At 41.6% G+C, this 27,186-nt stretch overlaps 1 protein-coding gene across 1 annotated transcript in view; it reads right to left on the bottom strand.

The window, feature by feature from the left end:
- Positions 1-25,833, bottom strand: part of OBFC1 (oligonucleotide/oligosaccharide-binding fold containing 1) — a 31,691-nt gene extending 5,858 nt beyond the window's left edge. Inside the window, exons 1-7 of the mRNA XM_006879956.1 lie at positions 25,698-25,833; positions 22,160-22,255; positions 19,162-19,230; positions 11,644-11,814; positions 10,765-10,888; positions 7,186-7,357; positions 1,431-1,553 (exon numbers count right to left, since the gene is read on the bottom strand). Of these exons, the coding sequence (XP_006880018.1) occupies positions 1,431-1,553; positions 7,186-7,357; positions 10,765-10,888; positions 11,644-11,814; positions 19,162-19,230; positions 22,160-22,255; positions 25,698-25,833 (891 nt within the window). The remainder of the gene's footprint in view (positions 1-1,430; positions 1,554-7,185; positions 7,358-10,764; positions 10,889-11,643; positions 11,815-19,161; positions 19,231-22,159; positions 22,256-25,697) is intronic.
- Between the last annotated feature and the right edge of the window lie 1,353 nt (positions 25,834-27,186).

Raw genomic sequence — 27,186 nt, 5'->3', positions numbered from 1 at the left:
CCCACCCCCGACCCCTACCCCCCGGTGCAGGAGGATGAAGACGCAGTTCTACTCCCCTGAGTTGGTATGGGTCAGAATTCACTCTGTGGCAGAGGGTTTGACTTTTTGTTTTGTTTTGCCAGTGAGGAGTAACTGGGTGGTACAAATGCATTCTCACTGCTAAGTGAAAGGCTGAAGGTTCGAGTCCAGCCAAAGCTGCCTTGGACTAAAGGCCTGCTGATGTCCTTCTTATGAAAGCCCGAAAGAGCACAGTTCCACTCTGACACAGGAGGGGGCTATGACAAGTCGGAACGAACTTGTTGGCAACTGGTTTAGTGAGAAGTGACCCTTACAATAGACAATAAGCAAACATTTACACTTGTGGGAATGTCAACTGCAACAGCCTGTTGGGAGGCCAGTCAGGCTCTGCTGACTAAAAGCTGTATTGCATATACATTTATCTGGCAAGTTCTTTCTTTCTTTTTAATAATTTTAATGAACATTTACAAAGTTCTTTTTTTCTTGCAGGAATATTTATAGTAGTCCACAAAGGTGGCTGGGCTTAAACATTCAAGCAATAGTATTTGTGAGAGTGACAGGTTGGAACCAAGTTAAATACCAAGACAAAAAATGCTTTAAAAACATAGAGCAAGTATCAGTAACTCAGAGAAATATCAGGTTGGTGTTTAAAACAAAACAAAAAAAAGGGGGGGGGAGGTTTATTTATTTATAAGTGAGCTCTGGTAGCCTCATGGGTGAGGAGTATGCTGCCAACCCAGGGGCATGAGGTTTGGGGAAAAGATGGTCAATTTCCCCTGTGTGATTTACTGCCTTTGAAAACCTGCTGGAGGGTCAACTACGAGTTGGTTTTGACTTGACAGCACTTAACAACATAATGTGCTTATAAATACTAACCCGTAAAGATATCTACATGCAATATTTTGGTACAAAAAAAAAAAAAAGGAAGATGCTGAGTATTATTAGAGCAGTAGTTCTCAACTGCCCCTGGGGACATGGGCATTTCCCAATGTCTGGAGACATTTCTGAGTGTCACAACCGGGAGGTGCTACTGATGTTAAATAGATAAAAGTCAAGGATGTTGCTAAACATCTCACAATTCATCAGGGAGCTCCTCCAGAAAGAATCATCGAACTCAAAATGCTAATAGCACGGAGGCTGAGAAACCTCGACTTAAAGCAGGGTTATATTTTTTGTGAAAAAAGTCACCGGAGTGTATATTTGTAATGTGCATTTAGAAATGTGCACATAAATGTGTAGAAGGATGCATCCCTAAAAGTGCGTTTAGGAGAGATAAAGGTAGCTTCTACTTTTAACTTTATATACTTTCATAAGGATTCATTGGTTTTTTTTAAAAAATAGATGTTTTTAAAGAATAGACTTACAACTGGAGCTATGAAAAATAAAGGGAAAAAAAAGCAAAGATATCTTACATAGTATAGATTGTCAAAACCATCTTCTTTCTGGAAAACAAGTCCTTTTTCCTGGAGCAGCTGTAAAGCATTTTTAAATATACTATGAATTGCCTTGGACGTCGTCTCATTCTTAAATCCCACCTGTTGGGAGAGAGAAAGGGGTGGGGGGGAGGAGTAATGCTGTTAGTCCCACTTCCCAGAACTGGAGAGCAACTCCCTAGGCCAAGTGGGTAAGGAATTTGCCCGATGAGCTTTTTCTTCTGCTGAGTCAAAAAGATCCTGGTTTGCTCAGGCCTTGCAAGGCTGGGATTTAAGGACAGAAGTTTGCTCCAGCTGTATCACACTTGGAAACTGTTTCACAACACAGCCAGAACTTTCTTGTTTCATCCTATGGTGTATAAAGCCAGAAAGCTACCCTCACTGGTGTATGATCTTTGATTTTGTTTTGAACAGACCCAGAACACTGATCATTCAGTGGAAGGACTGGAGCCTGCCATTAGGAAGAGCTGGTTTGAGTCCCAGTCAATGAACTCCAGGGCCTGTCCGTCCAGGCTTCTGTGTTGCTGTGATGCTAACGAGGCTTCAGCAGAGCTTCCAGACTGAGGTGGAGCAGGAAGAAGAGTCTGAAGATCTTCTCCTGAAAGCTGATCAGGGAAGGTTTTATGGATCACGACTCAATCCACAACCGATCCGGCAAACGCGGCAGCTCTGGGCAGTGCTTGTTCTGTTGTGCACTGTTCTGGTGTGACAAGTGGGAGACCAGCTCCAGGGTAGCCAAGAACAACACTGTGGACACATCACCTCCTTCCTTCATAGAAATTGTGGCTATCTCTAATCTCACCCCAGACTTCACGGCATTTTCTACACATTGAAATAATCTGGGAGTCAAGAGGGCAATCAGTGTCAAATGGACAATGATTGAGGCAAACGGCTGTTAAGGAACGTGTCTAAGCGGGGCCTCTCAGGCTGACAGTGGAAATAAGTCCTGGAGTGAAGCAAAGAACAGTAGTAAAGGAAAGTAGAAGGTGCCTCGGCTGCAATTTGTTTCCATGCTTCTTCTTTATTCTAAGAGCCAGGCTTGCTCAAAGAGGTACCAGGTCAACCTATTTCTTATCCTCAACATTAATGAAATGAATGAAGAGAAAGACCCTACTAGAAATGCTGCAGGCTTCTTGATATTCCACAGGGAATTTATTCACAACACTAAGAAAATGGTGGCGAAACACTTGTCCCTGGAGATGAACATCAATTTATAATTTGAAATTTCTCAAGAAGTCATCAAGAATGGAGCTCCATGTAATTTGTAAATTATTACCTAACTTGGGAGGAGGGATTGGAGAGCATTATGCTGAATGGACTAACTCAGTCCCACAAGAACAAATACTGTGTAAAACCATTATTGTAGAATGAGTAGATGGATCCAGGGGGGGTGGGGGAAAGTGGTAGCAGAGGGATGAGGGTGTGCAGGGGGAAGAATTAATCATGGAGCTGTACAATTTGATGGGTTGGGAGGTGAGGGAAATTGGAAGAATCTGCTGTCAAAAACAATGTAGTTGAATTTTGTAAATAAACTAGTATTAAAAAATATGAAAGAATGGAGCTCCAAAGATATGCTGCAGAGTGTTTGAAAGCAAAGTCCTAGATGCCATAAACAGATACACAATCAATTTAAAAAATTTCTTTTATTAAAAGGCTCTCTGTTTGAGGAAGTACCAATAGATGTTGAAAAAGAGGGTGGGTGAGATGTGCTGATGACATTTCCTCAAAGGGCTAGGGTGAGGTAAGAATTCGATCAATGGTCTCAGGTGTTGACAGTTCTATTCCCAAAAACTTAGTTGGGTTTTTTTTGTTTTTTTTTTTAAGAAATCTCCAAAGGGGCATTTTACCAATCTAGTCCATCCTGGTGACAATGTACAACACAAGCAGGCTTCCTGGGCTGAAGATGAAAACCCAATATTCTTAATAAAACTGTCTATGCTTTTCCTTTATAGAAAAGCTAGAGAACCTGACTGTTATAACAGTAGGACCTAAAAGCTGGCAAACATTCCAGGTTATGGTAGGGAGAGAAAGGCTGAGAAATAGTTGACGACTCCCACGGGCAGGAAGAGAATGTGGGTGTGTTTAGAATAAACACCTTTCCTAGTATCCTCATCCTCACACTTTTGAATTCAAGAGGGCTTATGGCAAAGTTATTTTTCATTTTACATGAGTGTTCTTACTTAAAGAAATTGGGTGCAGGCTCCTTAACCAACCTTTAGAACGACTACTTGATTTTCCTCATGCCAAGTTTTGCCATCTTCATTCCATTTAACATTAGAATCCTAAGGATTGAGTGGGTTTTTTCTCTCTCTCATTGACAGAAGTCTTGGAAACTAGTTAGCAGTGGTTGTCATGGAATCACTGCTGGAAAGTGGCCCCTGATGCATGGTAAGCCTGTGCCCGCCACAACTGAATGCTGCCCTGTGCCGCTTCATTCCCATGACCACCTGCAGAGCACATCACTCTGATCCCTGCCATTTTCATTGCCTGAGTTTCAGAAATAGATCATTAGGGCTTTCTTCCTAGTTTATCTCCACCTGAAAGCTTTCCTGAAATCTGCTTAGTGTCACAGCAACTAACGAATCTCCACTGACAGACAGATAGTAACCATGGGTGAAGCACACTGGCCAGGAACTAAACCGTGGTCTCCTGCATGGAAGGTGAAAATTCTACCACTGCCCCAGCAATGAGCCCCAGTTCTCAGCTCACACAGAAAACCTGGTCTCTCCTTTAGGATTACAAAAAGATGAAGCAGCAAGAATCATCATCAAGGCCAAGGGCATGAAAAGCCCAATTTGAGCCATGAAAGGGGAGGGCTTGACAGAAATGGCTCTGTAAATATAAACAGTATGCGAAACTTCCGTCCCAAAAACATTTGCCTCAGCTGCCCTTGGAGATATTTCCTTTGCTTGGTTATAAAAACTGCCAGTCTCAAGGGCAAAGCTTCCAATCTTCTCTCCTAAGCAGTAGCTTTTGTAGACTAAAATGTGTCCTTATTGTCTTTTTTTTAAAACAGGGCAATCAATGACAGATTCTTCTGACTCAGAAAACTGACATTGCCCCCAGGTAAAAGCAGCTACAGGCTGAACCTGCTAAGCCTGACCAAGCCTCTTCCACATTAGGTCGGGAACTGGGTGGATCTCTGAAGTATATATAGTCTTCATTCCCAAACAAACGTGACATCCATTCAGCTGTCACAGAGACAATGGCTTTGCAAGTTCTGCTTATCATGTTTCTGAATTTTTAAGGAAGGCCATGATTGGGGGCGGGGCAGAGGCCTGGATAGAAGTCTAACATCCAAGCTCATTCTCCTTGGCCTTTAAACTACTTCACCATCATCATTTCTTGTTATGCTGTCTCATCTGTACACACAGAAAATGCCAAAGGATCTAGAGTTTCGATGCTACTGTAAGGCAGCTTTATTCTTCCCGGGCTTCATTAAAGAGAATTTAATTTCACGGCAGTGACCTCTCCAACCAGAACAATATAAGGGAATGATTCATAATTGATTGAGAAGAGGTTTTTCCAAGACAAAACAAAGATGGCTCCAAATTAATTTCTTTCTAAACACAGTTATGGCTCCAAACAGTTTTTTTAAAAGGCATCATGCCAAAACTTGCCCAAGGATCATTCTGAATTGGAAGAGCCTTTTAGTCTTCAAAGAATGCTAAGTCTCCACTTAATTACAGCTATCATTGAAGAAAGAGCTGGCTTCCTGGGAAGGATATTGTCTTCACTAAGCTTTCGTTTCCTTCCAAGCATGCCAGTGGGGTCATCAAGAGCCCTGGGAGGCCAACTTGGCAGTGAGCCTCTTCTAAATGATTAAATGTGGAGAGGGGTCAATCTTGCTGTCAACAGACAGCTGGAGGGCTGCAACTGTTCAGAAGCAAAACCTGGGAGAGAAGCAAGCGCCCAGTCGTGACCCTCTTCGCGGGTGTTTCCTGAAATGCTATCCCTCATCTCCGTGTATGAAACTGTGGGTCACCGAGCACACGGCCTGTTGCCAGGAAGAGGTAATTAGGTGTGCTCACACAACTGAGAAGCAGGCATGGAACCTGGGAGGTTAGAATGGTGATTCAATATCTGTTCCACCAGGATGATGAACAATAATTTCTGTTATGAGATGAGAGTTGACACAGAAGCCCTCTTGGCAACTGCAAAAGACTGGAAGAAAACAACCCCAAAAACCAAACAGTCCAACAAAGCGACACTGGTTAAACTAGTTATGGGGAAAAAAGATTATTAAATAGCAATGAATCTACATGGACTGTTACGAATGGGCCTATAAGATACACTGATCACTGCATAGCTAAGCAAAGCTTAGTGTTTAGCATGCTCTTACTTGTGTTTAAAAGAAAAGGAAGTAGTATCCTCTTATCTTACAGAGTGTAGATTCCAGTGGAGGAAGAGGCAGGTCAAGAAACAAATGCTACTGATATCATGAGACAGGAAATATTGAAGGAGCAAGTGGCCAAAGGAATGGATGTCAGGGGGAAAGAAAGATGATTATTCCTGGTGGAATAAAGGAACAAATGAATGAATGAGTTGTGTTTCAATAACAAAAGACCTTACAAAATGGCCCTGAAAGGGAAAGCCTAAATCCAAAGTCTCAAATGTGTATGAGCAAGCAAATTGAGAAAACAAACAAACCAACCAACATAAAATTAAAGTTAACCTATAACACTAATGAAAAACAAGAACAACTGAAAAACTGATGGGCAACCCTCAGGTTACAAACATTGGGCTGACAGAGAACCTGTATCCATGAACCAAGCAGTGCAGAGCCAATTATATGAAAAATCTGAGGTATAGATAAAGGCTTATCATAACAAACGGGCACTATTTTGTGAAGTTCTCCAAAACATTATTATTACTGTTTTATTATGATTATGTTAAACACTTTTAGGTATCGGGAAGTGTTTAATGTTTACTATTCCAAAAAAAGTTGCCTCTGGAAACACTATGGACTCGGAGAAACGATCAAAGTTATACAAGCGTTCAGATCTTTCGTTCATAGGGTTGCTATGAGTCAGCTATGAGTCGTCTATGACTCGACAACACCTAACAACAACAACAACAACAACAACATGCCTAAAAAGATAACCTCTATATTATAGTATATACTAAGACAAATAGCTGATAGTTAGTTGTGAACTGTGCCTAATAGGACCTAGAAACAGCATTTATTTGCAATCCAGAAACTGCTGTATTTGAAATATTTTCTTGAAGTTTTTACTTACTAACTACAACTGAGTCTTTATGCTAACTAAATCACCACAGATTAACCTTTATTCTAAGAAGAGAAAGCAAGTCATTTACAAAATCTTAATTCAGGTTCAAGTTTAAGAGCTTGATTAATAATTTCAGAATGATAATTACATCTTCCTGTCTACTTTCCCCTCATTTAGTACCTGCTGAGATTAAATATGCATCTCAATGAATCCTTAGAACTAAGTACTAAGAATCTTAGGCTATTACATTCTTTCCCACCCAAAGATTAAGCCAATGAGGTTAATTTCAGTCAAGAGAAGGAAAAGGTGGGTGCATTCTCATTTCACATTCTTGCTGTTCAGTGACCTTTCCAGAACAGAACAGCTTGTGACATGTGGCAGAACCACAAGCCCTGACCCCTGGGTCCTCTCCTGTGAACATTCACCTCGATGGTCACATCGACCACGCCCATTAGCCACATCTGGAGAGGATTCACAGTGTCATGTGGGCATGACACACTTACCAGGTCAGAGGAGGCACTGTGAATCACAGGCTGGTTGGCTAGGGTTATCAAAGACTCCACCATTTCCAACTCCCGCTGGTAAAAGGTTTTCACTCTGTTCTCCATGAGGAATTCTTTGGCTTTTTCACTCAGCAAATGTATGAGGCTGGCAAGGTCCAGGGTGCCTGGGTTGCTGTGAAGAGGAAAGGTTTTTAAAATCCTTGCAGAAAACCACCTTCTTTCCTTGCTGATGTGCATCAAGTTGAAATTTAGCTAGAACACAACACTAAAAGTCCTGCTTGATTTTAGACAAAGTCTAAGTCATACAGTAAACATTGTGTGGTTGCTTAAAAGAATGAAGCCAAACTAAGCGAGCTAACAAAGAAATTCATAATAAATGAAGAGAGGAAAATAAGCAAGCTGCAGGTGAGCTCTGGTGGCCTAGTGGCAAGAAGGTGTACTGCAATCCCAGAGGTGCGCGGTTCAAATCCACTGGATTCTCTGCTGGAGAAGGAGGAACAATCTCCTCCTGTACCAGTCAGATCTGATTTGACGATACACACACACAATAATAAAATAAAATTTTTTTTTTAAAAAAAAGTAAGCTGCAGAAAAGCATGCAGGGTAAGGTCTCACTTTTGTAAAAAGTAAATCACAATCCATCTATACACTAGTTGGGTGGATAGATATGTCTACACAGGAGAAAAAAAAAAGGAAAATAAATTTTGAAGTTATCAACTATGGTAATCTCTCATAAAAAACCCCCAGCATGTTTCACTTCTAACTTTAACTTGTAAAGTCTACAGCTTGAATTTTTTAAAATGTAATATGCTAAAAAATTAAAGAGCACATTATGAAAATCTCCATCCTACCCATCTGCTATTGATTCTATCTCCTCCCAGAGTTCCTTTATGCATATATTGTTGTTGTTATTGTTATGTGCCTTTGAGTAATGTGGCTCCTTAACACTAGGCCACCAGAGCTCCTTCATGTACATATTCCTGCTGTGTGTCACCGAGTCAAAACCAACTCACAGCTGATCCTCCAGCGAGTTTTCAGAATCACATGGGAAGAGACTGCCCATCTTTCTCCTGTGGAGCAGCTGGTGGACTTGAACCACTTACCCTTGGGTTGGCAGCACGACTCCTTACCACTAGGTCACTAGAGCTCTTATGTATATACTGGTGTTTTATACCATCAGGCTGAGGCAGTTAATGGGAAGAGACCGTCCTTCTACTGAGGAGCAGCTGGTGGATTCGAACTGTGTGCCTTCGGGATTGCAACTCAGCTTTCTTACCAAATTCTTCTTTCTCTTGGGTTAGTTTCTTACTACAGAGAGCATTTTTTTGGTGGTTTTTTTTTTTTTAGGTCAACAACAGTTGTTTTAGCAAATATTTTAATATGACAGCATAGTAAGGTTTTTTTGTTTTGGTTTGGTTTTTTATTTATTTTTTTTTATTAATTTCAATGAACATCTACAGAGATTTTGGAATTCCATTCTTTCATTGTTGCACTTTCCTCCCCCCCAACAGAGAGAGTATTTGATATACAATCTTATGCCTTTGTCTTTTATAATAGCATATTTAAACTTTTTAAATAAATTTTTTAAAATTTTATTATTTTTGTGTGTGTGTACTGCCAAACTGGATGTGAATGGTACAGGAGGAGATTGCCCCTCCTTCTCCAGCAGAGCATCAGGTGGATTCGAACCACGGGCCTCTGGGATTGCAGTGCAGCTTCTTGCCACTAGGCCACCAGAACTCCTTTATATTTAAACTTTTATGATACGTATGCATGCACAATTTTATAAACTGTGATTTAAATGAAGGTTTACAAAACAAGTTCATTTTCTTTCAACCATTTATACACATTTTGTTAAATGCCATAAATTTCAACACACGCAACATAATCACACTCCCCCTGTAACTGATGCCCACCAACCTCTCTGTACCTCGCTCACTGTGTCTTTCTTCAGTGATGGCATCCATCACCCCCAACTGTACACTGCTTTTTGTGTCTCTCATCTTATGTACCTATCATCTATTTACTAATTTGTATTCCCCTCCCACACCCGTCTGTAATCTATTCACTAATTTTATTCCCTTCTCCCAGCCCATACCTGGTAAAAATGCAATGATGCTGTGTGTGTTTATTTTTTTAAAACAGTGATTTCATACACTATTTGTCTTCTTGTGATTGACTTATCTGACTCACCATGACATCCTCTACTTGCATCCCTGTTATGCAGTCCTTACGGAATTCTACATGTATTGTTTCACAGTGCTGCCTAGGGCTCCAAAAACACAAACTTGTAATTCAACATGCACTAATTATCATGGGAGTTCCTGTATGATGTGAACCGTATGCTTGGAGGTAACACAAACATTGCAAGTTCAAGTCTACCTAGAGTCACCTCAGAAGAGCAGCTTGGCATTCTACTTCTGAAAAATCAGCCATTGAAAACCTTATGGAACACAGGTCCACTCGAACACAGACCGGGTCACCAAGAGTCAGAACCAGTTGGTCTGTGTGGTACAGTCTAACAGTGAAAACACATCACATCATTAACTCCACACTACAGGTTACAGGGCTTTTCACAAGGATGTGAGCAACCATCCTTATGTTCTGAAATCTGCTCTAAACAGCTCTGAAGGCCTAGAGGCATTTACTTCTAGGTGCCCCACCCCGCCTAGTTTGCAATATGGTCAGTTAGTTACAAAAAGTCACATATCCCTGTGTCTTTCATTTTCTATTTTGTCAAGAATAAAGAATACATGTCAAGAAGATGATCTTAAGATTTTCCTTAGCAGTGGTTTTAAAGTGGTTTGATAATGGCAGTTTATTAGTGTTTCTCAACTTCAGCACTATTTGAAGTATCAAAACGGATCATCCTTCATTGTGGAGGCTGCCCTGTGAGTTACTGAATATTTAACAACATTATTGACCTTTCGTCTGTAGCTTTTCTCCAAAACAGTTTTAAACAACCAAATCAAACCAATCCAGACATTATGACATGTCCCCTGACAGGGCAAAATCACCCCTGGCTGGGGACCTCTGAGGTAGTTTCAGTTATTATTAATGTGCCTTGGTATTGTTTTCTTTTTGTTTCTTCAGGTTTTATTAAACTCCTTGGATTTTGGCATTTTAACATTTTTGCAAAATTTGGAAAAAATCTCAGCCATTATTTATTTTTTCAAATATTTTTTTCTGTACTCTCACTTCTTTAGGGATTACAATTATACATATATAACTAATTTTCACGCAGGGAGCTGTGGTAGCCTCGTGGCAAAAAGCAGCACTGCAATCCTGAAGGCATGTGGTTCGAATCCACCAGCTGCTCTGCAGGAGAGGACAGGCCATCTCTAAAAACCCGCCAAAGGGTCAGCTGTAAGTCAGTTCTGGCTCTACAACACACAACAACAATTGTCACACAATAATCCTACAAACTCTGTACTATTATTATTGCCATTTACATATAAGAAAAGTGGATACACACATAACGCAGGGGTTGAGCCCTGGCCAACCCCACAGCATCTGGGCTCCTATCATTTGGCTTCACGGCTGTGGCCACATTTTTCGCAGTGAGAAGTCCCAACTTACCTTACTGCTGCTTCTTTCTCTAGGGCCAGGCTACGGAAAGGCTGGTCATAAACTTTTCTGTAGATAGCAGGCAGCTCAAGCATCCTTGAAATCTGAATGCTCCACACAGGATCATCCACTTTGTCTAACAAGTCAGGGGGGAAAGATGCCACAGAAATGACACTAAAATAATTACTTTCTATGCCCAAATTGCTGCTAAGAAGCTCAATGGATCTCTTCCATGCAGAGGCCAAAAAAATCATTACAGTCTCAAAGCACTAAGTGGTTCCCAATTATCCTGTGAGACAGAACTGGATTCCCTAAGCGGCAAAGGCTTTGCCAGAGAGCGGCTTAGGACTGGGGAAAGCACATTACCTTACTAACGCATCTGTTACTCTAGTGGCTATCAGGACCCTTCCTTGAGATTGCTAATTGAAAACCAGCCACAACAGTGCTAAGGACGCTACTCAACTAGTTCTGATTAGCAGTTCCGTTTAAAGTGAAGGGATCCAATAATAGTCAAGAAACCCCCACAATCTGAAAGAATGAGACCATTTTGTCTTCATGGATAGAAAGGTGGAACCTCACATTCTAGGGTTCCAAACTAATTTAAAACCTTTAGAAACTCTACTAGGTTATCCAAAATAAAATGAGACATTGTATACAGTAAGGCCTTCACTATATTTCCTAATTTAGAGATTTATCTTCAAAATACTATTAAGAATGCTACATTTCTAAACAAAGTATGCTATGCAACATAGTAAATTATGTAATGTAATTTCCGGCATTAGTTATATATTCTCATTTGACCTTCTAGAAAGTTTAATTTTGGCTACACAAGAGTTTAGTGGATACACACACAGAATTAACAACCAACTGGCAGAAATATTCTATGCTCACAATATGTGGTTGCATGAATTTCTCGCTCTTCTCTGTACATGCGGACATAGCCTCTGATTCGGACAATGTCACCAATTTCTATTTTTGTTCTCTGCTTAATGGCTTCTTGCAACTTCTTAAGCTGTGAAGTTAAGCCCACATCTCTTGCTGAGCTTGGAGCAGCAGCAGCAGCTGTTTGAGCTGGAAAGAGAGAAAATATGAACACAATGTGCATGCAACATTTGTGAGGGAGTTTTCTAGTAAAACCAACATAATGTTGGATGAAAGGGCAGAAAGGAATTTCCAGCCAGAACACTGCTTAGATGTGAGAATGATAAGCTTTGTCTCACTCGTCCTGGATATGTTATTGGGAGGGACCAGGTCAGGAAAAGGGCACCATTCTGGGCGAAGCGGAGGAGCAGTGAAACAGAGGAAGACCCACAATGAGACACACACAGTGGCTGCAACCATGGGCTCAGGCACGGCTCCAGATGGGTGCGGAATCAAGCAGTGCTTCCTTCTGTTGTAGGAAGGTGGCAGAAGTTGGGCCAACTCGATGGTATCTAACAACATGGATCACCAGAATGGCTTCCAGAAAGAACCAAACCACTCTTCCATGGTGGCACCAGCAACACATGCACACTGATGGCTCCTACACTGGCTTCTGTCATGTGGATTTTCAATAGTTTATTAGGTTGTTGTTGTTGTTGTTAGGTGCCATCGAGTCAAGTGTGACTCATAGTGACCCTATGAACAAAAGATCTGAACCTGTTCTGTCCTGCAGCACCTCATACTTCCTGACATACAAGAGTCCACTGCAGCAGTCACTGTGTCAATCCACCTGGTTGAGGGTCTCTTTTGCTGACCCTCCACCCTTCCCAACATCATGTCCTTCTCCAAGGAGCAGCCCCTCTTAGCAACATGCTCCAAGCTTGTGAGGCAAAGCCTCATCATTCCTGTGTCCAGTGAGTATTCTGGCTGCACCCTCTCCAAGACATATCTATCTGTTTTTCTCTTGATGGACCATGGGATGTTCAGTGCTCTTCTCCAGCACCACAGCTCAAAGGCATCAATTCTTTTTCTGTCTTGCAATCTTGATCTCTACACTTGTGGATGTAAGATAATGAAATCACCTTCCTCAGTGCAATATAATGTAATCAATTAATCTATCAGTCAGTGGAAGTCATACCAATGCAGGGTGAAGCCTCCAACTCATCACTTCTGAGTCACAGATCCAGAGATCCAAGTACACAGGTGGCAACACATGCTAGGGAGCTCTGGTGGCCTAGTGGCAAGAAGCTGTGCTGCAATCCCAAAGGCATGTGGTTGGAGGCCACCAGCTGCTCCATGGGAGAAGGATGGATAATCTCTTCCCTGTGAGATTAGCTGCCTCTGAAAATTTGCCAGAGGGTCAGCTGTGGGTCAGTTGACTCTGCAGTACACCCTACTGCCAACACCTGCCAGGTGAGCACTGCCAAGGAACCAAGGAAGAAAGCGACTTGGCTGGGAGCCTAATTTGGTCTTTAAGCCGCAGATCTGTGTGAAAAATGTCTGTTCTTTAAAGCCATACACATGCAGTAATTCTGTTACAGATGCCCTAGGTAACTCGGACACGTAATAATGTCAAGGTTTCACTTGGTATTACATGACAAGATACTCTATGTGTTTTTAAATAAAATGATACACCGTGTATTTTTTCCATGTATAACCTGTTCATTTTTTTTCAACACTGTTAATTTCTTAAAAGTTTTAGGAAAGCCATACCTGTTATCCTTATTACCTGCATTCCATCAATTGACTTCTTCTTTTTTTTTAAATGACTGAGTTCATTTTCTTGCACAGAAAATTTGGAAAAATCTTTTGGAAAAAGTCTTGTGTCTCTTGATAGCTGTCTTCACTTAAACAACTAAGGATTTAAGGGAGCTTAACATATTAAACCCTGTATCAATTCTATCTTCTTTAGGTTCATTCTTTCTTACTTTTTTTTTTTTAGGTTCATTCTTGTTTAAAAAAATACTGTCATCTCTGCCGCCGAGCAACATATGCTAACTGCTGATTTCTTTTCTACGGTTGTATTATTTCTAATTTCTCACATCCCACTCCCACCACCGGCTGTGGTGTAGTTAAGTCTAGCTCCTGACAACCCGTGTGTGTTAGGGCAGAAGAGCTTCGACGACTGGTTATTTTTCAAATAGATTGTCAGATTTTTGTCCCAACGTAGCATTGGGTGGACTTCATCTATCAGTCTTTCAGTTAGCAGCAACAAACTTCCATCGTTTGCATCACCTAGGGAATGGTTGTTGCAGTATTTCTAGTTTGTCACATGTAGAGTTTCTACAAGAGAGTGAATATTTCTTTGGTCTACTGAGCAATCTTGTAAAATCTAATGTAGTTGGAATTCTCATACTTCCTTTGCCCCATACACCGTTTCTGCTATTATTAATGCTGTCAGTGTCAATGAATTGTACATGTAAACACTATTGAGCTGGTGCATGTTCTACTGTGGATATTCTCAATAATGTGTTGTTGTTGTTGTTATGTGCCATCGAGTCGCTTGCGACTCATAGCGACCTTATGTACAACAGCCCTAAACTCTGCTCTGTCCTGTGCCAACTGCACTGTCTCTTGTCATGTAATACCAAATGAAACCATGACATTATTACGTGTCCGAGTTACCTAGGGAATCTGTAACAGAATTACTGCATGTGTGTGGCTTTAATATAGCCCCACTGCATTATCAAAGTCTAGTCTGAGGAAAAATAAAGCCCAGCTTTCCTTTCAAGGGTAAGCCACATTGCTGAAAAAGGGCTCACGCCACATCCTATAATGAGATGGTTAGGGCCTGATGGACCTGCTTTCCTTCTAAGCAGCTATTCCACCCGACAGATAAACCTCTAAAATTCTAATATTAAGAGTCAAGCTTTCCTACATTTACTCTTAAAGCTGAGTCCAAATTTAACACAACATTTAGGAGTTAATGCTATATTCATGTACTTCAACTGACTGGAACACGATTTTCACTCTGACTAAATTTTATTTTAAAAATTAGTCTTCATTGACCGCTTTTCAACAGAAAGCTTTTAAATGAGCACAATTAAATTAAAAGGAGAGAATGGGCTATTTGGGAACAATTTAAAACCTAACTTCATAGATAACATGAGAATAGTTTTTAGGCTTTCTCCTCTATGTAAATTCTCTAAGTGATTTTCAATTAGTTACTCCCATTGGGACTGTTCATCTATGCATTTACTTGATGATATTTTAAAAATCTCACTCTCATTACTACAAAAGTTCTTTTGTCTAAGAAATTACTAAGTATATGAACTTTATAATATTTTATGGTGATATTTCTTTTAGAGTGTGTTAATTCTGAAAAACACAATAACTGAAACAGGGTCTGTAAACTACAGTTCACAGGCTAAACTATGCTATGGCTTGATTATTTTGTAAATAATTTTTAAAATTTTTTTGCTAGTAAAAATTTTCAGGCAAAAGATGGGCACTCTCCTCCCGTGTGATTAACTGCCTCTGAAAACCCAACAGAGGATCAGCTATGGATTGGTTCTGACTCGACGGTACACAACAACAGTAAAAATTTAGGGCGTTCTGTTGGCCTAGTGGTAAGAAGCTGTGCTGCAATCCTAAAGGTCTATGTTTCTAATCCACTGGCTGTTCCATGGGAGAAATATGGGCATTCTCCTCCTTGGCCATTTACTGCTTCTGAAAACTTACTGGAGGGTCAGCTATGAGTTGGTTTCAGCTCCACAGCACACAGCAGTAAAAATTTACACAGCAGATTTGGTTATCACTTGACAACTTCTAGATACATTTTCAGTGATGTTATATTTTCCCCAATGTATCACACTGTCTTTAATTATATTCTGGTTGTTCTATTTTCAGTCTTCCAGTTGCCCTACCCCTTCTCATCTTTTGCTTTAGAGTAACTACTGACATTTTGTCCTCATATATTTTTGTTTGTCTTTTTTGATGGCTTTTTTAACAGGTATCAGCCTTACAGAAAGGAGTTGGTCAAGTGTTGGGCTACTAAACAAAAGGTTGGTACCCACCAGCAGCTTTATGGGAGAAAAGATGAAGCAGTCTACTATCATCAAGATTTATGGGGTGGGTGAGGGGAAAAAAGATTTAAAACGTTGGAAACTATGGGGCATTTCTGTCATAGAGGGTCACCAGAAGTTAGAACTGACTATGGCAGAGGGGAGGTATTCATGGATAATATTTATCATTTGTGTTCCAATCTGTATTTCATGAAATGATGGCATTGGGGGTAATTTTGCTTCAATATTTAAAGACTATCTCAGGGAAACAAATTCAGGACCATCTCTAGTCTCAATTGTCTATCAAATCAGGACTTTTAAGAATCTGAGTTCTGCACTGTCCCCAGTGTCTACCAGGTCCCATCTGTTGTGGCTTTAATTAGAAGGCTTGTTACTGATAGACAAACATCATCTAATCTTTCAGCTCGCAGGTAAGTAAAGTTTTATTGAAACATCAGCATTTCTATTTGTTTACATATTGCCTATGTCTGCTTTTGTGTTAAATGGCAGAGCTGAATAGTTGAGACACAGATTACATGTCCCCCAAACCCTGAAAATATTTACTATCTGGTCTATTATATATAAAATTTACTGATCTCTCTCTAGGTTGAAATAAGTAAGTAAAATCAAAGCACATTTTCTGATTAAAAACTGTAACAATATAGCAACCATAAATCTGCAAATTATTTTAATACTTAGGCATCTCGAAAGCCCCAATCTCTGATTATCTAATAGGTTATGTCTTACCTATGAAACACCAGCAGAAAAACCTGGTGTCCTTTTAATTCTTTTTAAAATCATATCATTTTCCTCTTGTTGAGTATTTTCTTCATGCCCCCTCCTCTACTCTGAATTCTTTTTAGCTACAAAGTCTTCTATACAAATTGTTGTTACTGTTGTTATGTGCTGTCAAGGTGGAACCAACCCAGAGCTGATTGTCTACTGGGTTTCAGAGGCTGTAAACCTCATTGGAGGAGACTGCTCCCAAAGAGCAGTTGGTGGATTCGAACTGTCTGCCTTTGGAAGGCAGCACAACTCTTTATCCCCTAGGCCACAACTGAAGTGTTCTCAAGTTAAGATGTGGGACTATCAGAGTTGCACGAAAACTATAGCCAAATCCTAATGAATGAGCAAGTTAAGAAAATGAAGATTACATTAATCTGTATAGTCAAAAGAGGAAGTTGAGATCTGACAATTTCCTTTGGCAATGGCAAAAAGGGAAGAAGAAATTACTCCAAACGCTAGTCAAGCAAGCACAAAGAGACAGATACTAGATATTAGATACTCAACTACATTTATGGAACAATCTCACCATGCGTGACACCATACTGTATGTTCTAGGACACAGGAAAAAGTGGTCCTAGTTTTGGGAGCTTCTCTAGTGTCACCCTGCATATTTCCTTCAATATCATGATCTTAGGCAACCTGAAAAGGAATCTTACTGGGTGACAGCCTTGAGTTCATTTCATTTCACAGCAACCCTCTATACATGAGCAGTGAAGCTGCTCAGAGAGTTTGTTTGGCTCTAATCTTGACACTTTAGATCAGCAAGTCCTTCTCCCACAAGGCTGTTGGGTGGGTTCAAACCCCCAACCTTACACTATCTCCAGTCGCAGTCACCATGCATTTCACTATTGCAAACACCAGGGAGTCTTGAAAAGGAACTCAAGAATGATCAATACACATATATTCAACTAAACCAAATGCCGTTTCAGTTATACTAAGTGTCTTCAATACCCAATTTGTAAGTGCCTTGTTGGTTTATGTTGTGTACCATCGAGTTGGAACCAACCCATACCTGACCCTCCAGCAGGTTTTGAGAGGCAGTGAATCGTATGGGAAGAGATTGCCCATCCTTGTCCCACATTTTGGTTTATATGTAATAATAGTTAACGTCTGATCAAGCTTAGGGACAACTGGTATGTTTGTCTGAACACATTAGATATGTTTTAAAAAAATGTGGCTCATATCAGTATAGAAGTTAGTGGAAATCCACTAAAGAGAAGTCTTCAAGACCCTCTTTGGAAGGCTCAGGGGAGTTCTGCCTTGAGTGATGGTTAGCCTAAATCATCTTGTTTATATAACTGTTGTTGTTGTTGTTATGTGCCGTCGAGTCGTTTTTGACTCATAGCAAACCTATGTACAACAGCCCTAAACCCTGCTTTATACTGTGCCAATCGCACTGCCTCTGACACACCCATCCCAATTACCCCAGTCACTGAATCAATCCATCTCATAGAGGGTCTTTCCCTTCTGCGCTGTCCCTCCACCCTGCCAAGCATGATGTCCCTCTCCAAGGACTTGTCCCTCCTTGCAACATGCCCAAAGTATGTCAGATGAAGCCCCAGAATCCTTGCCTCCAAGGAGTAGCTTGGTTTAATCCTCTCCAGGATGAATCTGTTTGTTTTCTTGGCAGTCCATGGTACATTCAATACGCTTCTCCAGCACCACAGCTCAAAGGCATCAATTCTCCTTCTGTCCTCCCTAGTCATTGTCCAACTCTCTGATGCATAAAAAGTGATTGCAAAGACCATGGCCTGTATCAGGCGCACTTTAGTCTCCAGAGAGACACTGTTGCTCTTGAGTACTTTAGAGAGGTGCCTAACAGCAGACTTTCCCATCGCAATATGCTTTTTTATTTCCTGACTGCTGGTGTCAAGAGTGTTGACCGTGGAGCCGAGCAAACTGAAGCTGTGAACAATCTCAATCTCTTCGCCATCCATCCTGATGCTACCAATTGGTCCAGTGGCGAGAATCTTTATCTTCTTAACACTGAGCCTCAGTCCATACTGAAGGCTGCAGTCCTTGACCCTCCGCAGCAAGTGCATGAGGTCTTCCTCAGTTTCAGCAATCAGGGCTGTGTCATCTGCATAATGCAGATTGTTAATAGATCTTCCACCAAGCCTGATGCCACACTTCTCCTCATAGAGCCCAGCCTCCTGGATAATCTGCTCTGCATACAGGTTAAAAAGGTATGGAAACAGGACACATCCCTGGCGTACACCCTTCCCAATTTTGAACCACTTAGTAATTAGCACCTCCCCCCAGAATCCTACTTAGGGAGCTCTGGTGACCTAGTGGTAAAGAGTTGCCCAAACAACCCAAAGGCACAGGGTTCAAATCCACCAGCTGCTCTGTGGGAGAAAGATGAGCAATCTTCCCATGCAATTTATAGACTGAAAACTTGCTGGTGGGTCAGCTATGGGTTCGTTCTGACTTGATAGTATTACACAACATAACAACAACAAAGACAGTATCTTACATCTCCATGGACACAGAACAAAATAAGCTCCACAGAGATGGAGAAAAAACAAGCGGCTTCACCATCATGGAGGCAGTTTTCAGAGAAGAAACCAAAGCTCTTGGTCAAATGGATAATGCACACATTTTAGCCCCGCAGTTCTCTTGAGTAGTGTCTACTGAAAGCTTCCCAATAAAGTAGAATGGCAAATAAAATTAATTACCTGATGAGGAAATTAATTACCTGATGAAGACTCTGTCTTGTCCAGCTTTTTCCAGCAGATACAGTTTATAACTCCAGTGCTATCATCTACTGCAAGAAAAATATCAAAAAGTAGAAAACAGATTTGGCATTGCTGGTCAATCTGTCTATGGTCACTGCATTTGTCATATTAAAAGACAGCAGTTTTCAATAGCCTGGTGGGTCAAATCCAGATCAAATCCTCCTTCCACCTTCAGGAACGATCTCTCACCGCACACCAGTGCAAACTGATTGTCTGCACATGTTAAGGTGACTTACAAGCTCAATGTCATGATTTCAACATTTCACTTACACCATCTCAAGGGTACTAATGATTCTTGTCTATCCTGCCCTCCTAAAAATAGTGTGGTCAATCTCAATGACTGCTGACCTGTGAAGTCAGCCTCTCTCTCCTGGCCGGGAACAAGACAGCGTCACCTGGTCTGTGGTCAGAGGCACAAGGACTGGCTCTGTAGCAGTCTGTCACCATTCGCTCCCTCACTAGCTGGTTGACTGACCAAGACATAGCACTCCCAGCCTTTGGGTCTGCACTTTCCTTTGACATGACAGAAATTATTATATCCACCCCATAAAAATAATACCACTTTGGCTTATCTTATTCCTCAGGTCAAAGAAACAAGCAATTACTGCTGCACTGGGTTTGGGACCTGGGGAGAAATTTGGAAATGTTTGCTATGTGAGGCAGCTATTTTTCTCTCTGTGTAATTTCTGATAAACTCAGGGTAGGATTGCTAAGCATGAGATCAGTGGGCTTGATAATTTTTAAAAAATTGACTAGATTTGGAAAAGTACACCTAATACAGAAGAAATTAAGACACTGAAGAAACAAGGCAAAAACCATGATTGCTCAGTTGAATAATAGAGGTAATAGAGCTACGTTTAAAGCAGGAGACAAGAACTGTCTTTATAGCAAAATAAATCCTAGACGTTTTACTTCCAAAAACTAAAATGCACAAATAACAGCATATATTATTGCCTTCGCATGTAGTTACCCCACTGAACCAGAACCAGGAGCCTTCACTCAAGTTTGCTGGAGGAATCAGGGAAGTCATAATTGGCAATACTAAAAGCTTTGCAACACTGGTCTGAAGCCATGAGATTGAAGCTGAAGGGCTGAAGGCACACTTTGGAAACTGTCCTGACTGAAAAACTGTATCCTGTTAACTTGCCTAATATACCCCGTAATTGTGAATATGGTTCTGTGTGCTCTTGGGATACTGCAACGGATTTTGAACCCAGTAAAGCAGTAAGATTGGTGTTGGAGTTAGCAGAAAGAGGTGTGGGAGTAGGGCATCATGGGAATTGGTACTGTGTTGTGGATGCTAATGATGGAGATACTTCCCCATTGTGGTGCTAGTAGAGGTCAGATAGGGCTATCCCCTGCTGCACTTGCTCCTTTTACAGTAATTCAACAGCATCCATGGAGGTAAAACTTGGCTGGATTTTGTACTGTGGATCAACTACATCTCAGTTACTTTGGACATGTCATTAGGAGGGACCAGTCTTGGAGACAGTTACACCCATGGACTCTAACACACCAATGACTGTGGGATGACATGGGCCAAGGCAGTATTTTACATGACCAGACAAAGCATTGATAGGAGTTGGAACAGACTTGAAGGCATCCGGTAATGATGACAAATGACCTTTATGTAATTTACTAGAATAGTTTCTAGTTTTCAATCTTAATTTATAATAAATTAAGTATACTTTTAAAAAAAATCACTAGAGACAAATGCTGCATAATGACACTGTTATAAAATAGGACTGACGTGGGGATTGGGGAAAAGCTAAGATAAGTGGGGATAAATAATGAACACTGTGTTGAAGCAGATGAAAGAAAGAACTGTTTCAAAGGAATATATGGTTAGGTATTATTTGTATGACAACAGTCTAGACTAAGAGGTGCGTAGCAACGTGGAGTGAGAGTGTGGGAAAGGAGGAAATGATGTAACAATGAATATTTTTTAAGAAATTGAACTGAAGGATTGGGTGGAAAATGTGCAAGAATGAATGAATGAATGAATGAAAAGCCAACTTTTCTGTTAACTTTCATTAAAATCACAATTAAAAAAATCATTAGATGTTTTCTCAGTTTTAAAGAAAGACACCTCTATGCATACCACTACTCTGGCTATTTTAAAATCTAGACTTATAATTGGAGGGTGAAATGAACATTGATCTAGAAAAAGTGAGGTCACTGTGGTCTTGCCTACAGCCCCCAGCATTCCAGGTGTGAACCAGAGCTGCTGTCAGGTGTTCTACATACCCTGGGCATAGGGTCACCGACACCTGTGACTTCTGCTTTGGACAGCCCATGCCATGAACCTGAAGTCTGCCTGTGGGGAGGCTCAGAGATGTCCAGCCCTACAAGGCTACCCAGCACCCTCTCAGGCTGGGCAGCATCACATCCTTTCTAGAACCACCTGGGCCGTGGGTCTTTCTTTTCTAGCTGTGGGCTGAGTCAGACAGCATGAGCAGGAAGCCTTGTCAGCAGGGGTTTGTGGTGAGCCAGGCAGAGCACCAAGAGTCAAGGTGAGTCTGAGAACCTCAGAGAGAGAAGCAGCTCTCCATTTCCATGGCTACCCAAGAGTTAAAACTTAAAAATACTTCTACTCAATTCATTGAACATTCAGCTGCTTTTCACTTTCTCAGAGCCCACAGATGTGTCTTGTTCGAAGACACCCACTCTGAGGGAAATGTTTGGTGAGGATTAATCACACACATCATTGCAATCATTTTATAATGAGAAAGGATGCTAACTAAAGCCCCTTTAGGTCCCAAGCCTAGTATCTGCTGTGGTTCATGGGCCAAGACTATAGTCCTTATAGCATCTCATTCCTTATATCTGAAAAGTCCACTGCATGGGTTTAGTGAGAATCCCCCAGCTGCTCCCAGAGGCTGCAGCTGCTTAACATTCCGCTTTCTGTTAAGTGAGGTCCTTATGCATAAACCAAACTGCTGATGTAAATGCTCTTACCTCCATAACTGTAGAAAGCATCTCGTTCTCTCACCGCGATTACAGTGCCCAAGACATCGACCTGTTTTATTGGATGCCCATTGTAAAAAAATATACCTGCAATTGGGATGGGGGGGGAATAAAGGTAAAAATTCACTTATTTTATAAGTAACTTGAATGTGTTCTAAGTCAGAGAACACCATTTGCTTTATTAAATGTTAATTGTGTGTGGGGAGGGAGGGGACGTGGATGTGAAAAAAGTCAATGGCATGTTGCTTACTGAAATTCCAGACTTAAGAATCAGCCCTTGATGAAAAGGAACCCCTGCCAAATTTAGATGATTTGTTCCACAAGAATCATAAGTAGCAAGTTTCACTCTTAAGCAGCTTACGTGAGTGCAATAAAGAGAAAATCAGTTTTTCCCAGCTACATTTGGGTTAACTCTACTTTCTACTTGTAAAAATTAAATGTAGCTCCTCACAGAACAAGAAGGAGCTCAGGTAGCTCAGTCCATAGAGGGTTGTGCTGCTAACGCAAAGGCTATGCTTCTCAGGCAGTTCGAATCCACCAGCAGCTCCATGGGCGAAAGATGGACAATCTCCTCCTGGTGATTTTATAGCCTCAGAAACCCAACAGAGGGTCAGCTATGGGTTGGTTCTGACTTGATGGCCATGAGGTTTTTTGAGCTTTCTAGAACAAGCGACCTGAAAACAACCACTGTGTGACTAGATGTTATATTATACTTTGAGGGACTAAAAAAAAAAAGGAAAGGGAAAAGAAGCCCCAGGAAAGACTTCATTGACTTTTTCTGAAAGTGCATTTCTAAGAAACCAGTCATCATTCCTATGAACTGGCAGTGGTATTTTTAAAACAAGAAGTGTTGAGTAAGTTACAAAACACTACTTTTGGGGCCAGTGGGTTACAACTCAAAAGCTTCTCTTTTTAAGGCTCTGTTTTAAATATCTAGACGGCAAATGTTGACAGCCATGTCAACAGTAAAGGAGGAACCTGCAAGAGATGACCTTACCCACAGATACAGAGATCTTTTCTGACTCGGGGACCAGCCTGAGATAGGATTCCTGGCTTCTGGTGCTCCTCCCTTTTACCTGGGGCTTTTACCAGGTTGCAGATACTAACCCCATTAGTAGGAATGACATGCACAGGCTTTGCCTGGCTATAATCTTTATGGAAGTAGATCGATCACTGGTATTTCCTCTGGAGTAACTCTGGGTGAGCTCATGATGCCAAGCTCTGGGCTAATAGCTGAGTGCAAAGTGTCTGTGCCTCCCAAGGACGCTCAGAACATTGCAGTCTAATCTAAAGATCACTCTGCAAAAAGATAGCTGCAGTTTGTTTAAACCAAATAGTTTCATTAAAAAACAGCAACAATATGCTTTCTCAAAAAGTTGGGAATAGAAACACCATTTGACCCAGCAATTCCACAATGTTATTCACAATAGCAAAGAGACAGAAGCAACACAAGTGCCAGCTCAACAAATGAATGGATAGAAAAACTACAGTATATTCACACAATGGAACACTATGCAGTACTGAAAAACGAGGAACTCCTAAAACATTACACAATATGGGTGACCCTGGAGGATATTAAGCTAAGTGAAATATCTCGGTCACAAAAGGACAAATACTGCATTAATACCACTAATATACAACAGGACTGACATGGGTGTTTGGAGGAAAAGAGGTGATAAATAATGAACACTAAACTGGAATAGATGAAGGAAAGAACTCTTTTAAAGGAATATATATACACACACACACACACACACACACACACACTTTATTTGTATGACAACAGTCCAGAATAAGAGGGGCATAGCAAAGTGGACTGTGGGAAGAGTATGGGCGAAAGGAAGGAAATTACACAACAATGAATATTTTTTTTAAAAAAGTGAACGGTGGTGGGGAGGAAAATGTGCAACAATGAATGAATGAAAATTTTTTTTAAAAACCAACCAACAAACCACACACACATACTCCCCCCAAGCAAGACTTTTTATCACCAGTGATACAGTAAAGATCACAACTACTAGTTGTCCTTGGTTTCTCTGAATACATCTAAAGGTCCTACACCCAAAGAAAGTGTTAAGATCTTCTAACAGGCCCTACTGACTTCCCTGAGTACCCACTGACAATCTTTACATAAGGCTGGCATTTTGTGGAAATTAATTTCTTCCTGCGATGAGATCTGAAGAAAACCAGAATGTTCTGGAAAACAGATAACTGTGGGAGAAGGTGGCTGCCTTCCAAGAAAATAAAACTCTGATCATTTCTAACAATAATTAGGAGATAAAGGAATGGCTAATAGCATCAGTATGGCTGAAAACAGTTGACATAAGGTCATGCAATTTTATTTGTACACAGAACTGGAAAGACAAAGTGAAAAAGTCACATCATTAAATCTTGGATTCTTTACACTTACCTACTTCTGACTAACAATTTGCCATTCAAAGACCCTAGACTGGAAAGTGCCACTTATAGCAGTTTATTTGAACTTTTTATATATCATAGTACCCAGGAGGAGATGCAGTTTTGTAAACTATTTAAAAAGCTATTGTCATTGTTATTCATTGCCATTGAGTCTGAACTGACTCACAGCCAATCCTCCAACAGGTTTTCAGATGTAAATCACACAGGATCTTTATCCTGGATGCATCTGGTGGATTCAAACCACCTACCTCTGGGTCAGCCTAACTCCTTACTCACTAAGGCTACCAGAGCTCCCTTATGTTTAAAATGTTTTGGCATATCAATTATTTCTTAAGGACCCATTCCATGGCAGGCCTGAGCACCGGGATGTGCAACAATGATTGAACAAAAAGAAAACTTAAAAAAACCAGTTGATGTCCTTCCTCTCAGAAAACTACATCATTTATTTCTGATTAACTAAAAACTAAACCCTCTAAGAAAATGAGTCATTGTTAATTCTCATTTTACAAAGAAGAAACCCAAGTTTTGCCAAAAATTAGCCACAACTCAGGCCACCAAAGAGACAGGGTTTGGAGCGTGAGTCCAGCCATCTTCCCGCCATGTGCTAACTCAAAGAAAAAGAATAGAACATTTTTAAATAAAAAACTTCTCAGTCTCAAGTAAGAACGTTCCTTCAGTTCAAAGGGCACTCCCTCTGGCATCTGTTTCCCACCTAACAATGACTTGTTTTTAATTTGCATAGTAACTGATTCACTCTAGGGTCCACGCTAAGGAGCCCCTGGTGACAAGAGTTGTTTGAACTCAGCCTGAGGCTTTCCTGAAGAGCTGGTGATTTATTTCAGTAAAAGAGGTTATGTGTAATTCCAATTCGTATCATTATGGTTAGTCCTACTATATCACAAGCAATCGCTATGAGCCGCAATGAACATAACAAGGTCCAACAACAAAGTTCAAGCTAGCTCATTCTCTCAGCTGAGAAGGTTTTTCTCAAAGCCCCTCTGCCGAGTTTTCTGCAGCTCCAAGAAAAGCTGGGAAGGACGGGGTGGGGTGAAGTGTGTATGTGTGCGTGTGGTGTGCAGAAGCAACACAAGGCATCCGTCCAGGCACCTACCTGGCACCTGCTTTGACTCCTTCAGGTCCAGGATATCTCTGACGTAAAGTTTTGCAAAGGCTAGAAACACAGGATCCAAACCCCACAGGAGAGAAGGGGTCTCCTGCTCCTCTTCCTGGTGGGGTTCAGACTGCATCGAGAGCTGGCCTGTGGCTTCCAGGGGGCCCTGAAAGGTTCTGCATCACTCCTCTTAAGGGTCTAGATAAGCAATTGAAAACCAGGACGTAAGACGTTTAACCTGGGTGCTAAGTTGTTCCAGGTGGGCACAGAGTGCAGGGAGGGGTCAACCCTGCCAAGAGAGTGAGCAGAAAGGCTCCCGCCGACATTCCCTGTCCCAGCAGTGTTTCTCCCGCCCCTCACGCACTAACTTAGAGACGGATAACATCTTTGGGGGACACGTCCATATAGGCGTACCCGGCATCCGCTGGACCCTACACGTGTTCGGGGTACACAGTGCGTTTTCGGGACGAGACAGAAAAAGAGGAAGGAAATGAAAATGAGACACCAGTGCAGCCCCTGCACCGCTCCAGGCCAGCCCAAGGATGCCCGGCCCTTCCTGCGTTCAGACGCCGTGAACGTAGACACTGGACCAAGCGCAGGCGGAGCCCGCAAGGCTCATACTCAGAGGACTTGCTTTGCGTCGCCTTCCGTGACCCGATTCCGGCGACGCCCATCACCCAGATATAGACCAATCCTCGTCTCCCTACGCTTGTGTTTCCTTCCGGAAACCACGCCCACCAACAAGAGGTCACGCCCATCCACACGCAGTCAGCCGGCCTATCCGCTCGAGGCTCCACCCAGTCTGCTCAGTGCCCCGCCCATCCTGCCTGTTAGACTGCGCAGCGCTGCAGTTTTCAGGCATCTAGATCTCTCTTTCCGCCTGACTCCTCAACAGGGTTCAGGATCTGAAATCCACGTCTCCTGTGCAGAGCTCTGTAAAGCCGAGTCGCGAAGATCTAAGGGTCAGACTGCTTACTCCTTCAGCTTAGGACCCCTTTCTTTGTGTAGCTTTTCCTTCCCAGCCACCAGCTGATGGCAGGACCTGACCCAGGGCCTCCAAGAATTAGACAAGTTCAGACTAAGATTTCTTCTTTTGGTTTGTGTGCAGTGTGGTGTGTATTAGATGCGGCGGAGTCGATTCCAACTTACGGAAACACCCTGTATACAAAAAAAGGAAACGTTGTCTAATCCTGCGCAGCCTTGAGGCCACCGCACAGCCTTTGCCATGTTCGAGTCCTTTGTTGCAATCACTGAGTCAGTCCATCTACATGAAGATCTTAATATTTTTTTTTTCATTGACCTACTTCACCAAGCATAATGTCCTTCAGGAACTGGTTCCCCCCTAATACGGTCAAAGTATTTGAGAGAAGTCTTGCCGTTCTCACTTTGAAGGAAGACAGTTACTTTATTACTCTTAGAGACCTCATTGCCCTGGAGTCAGAGCCAATTCATGGCTGATCCTCCAGCGGGTTTTCAGAGGCTGTAAATT

The sequence above is a fragment of the Elephantulus edwardii genome, unplaced genomic scaffold (assembly GCF_000299155.1).
Source record: "Elephantulus edwardii isolate Elephantulus edwardi_28Jun2011 unplaced genomic scaffold, EleEdw1.0 scaffold00006, whole genome shotgun sequence".
Lineage (NCBI taxonomy): Eukaryota > Metazoa > Chordata > Mammalia > Macroscelidea > Macroscelididae > Elephantulus > Elephantulus edwardii.
This window is presented reverse-complemented; position numbering and strand designations above follow the sequence as displayed.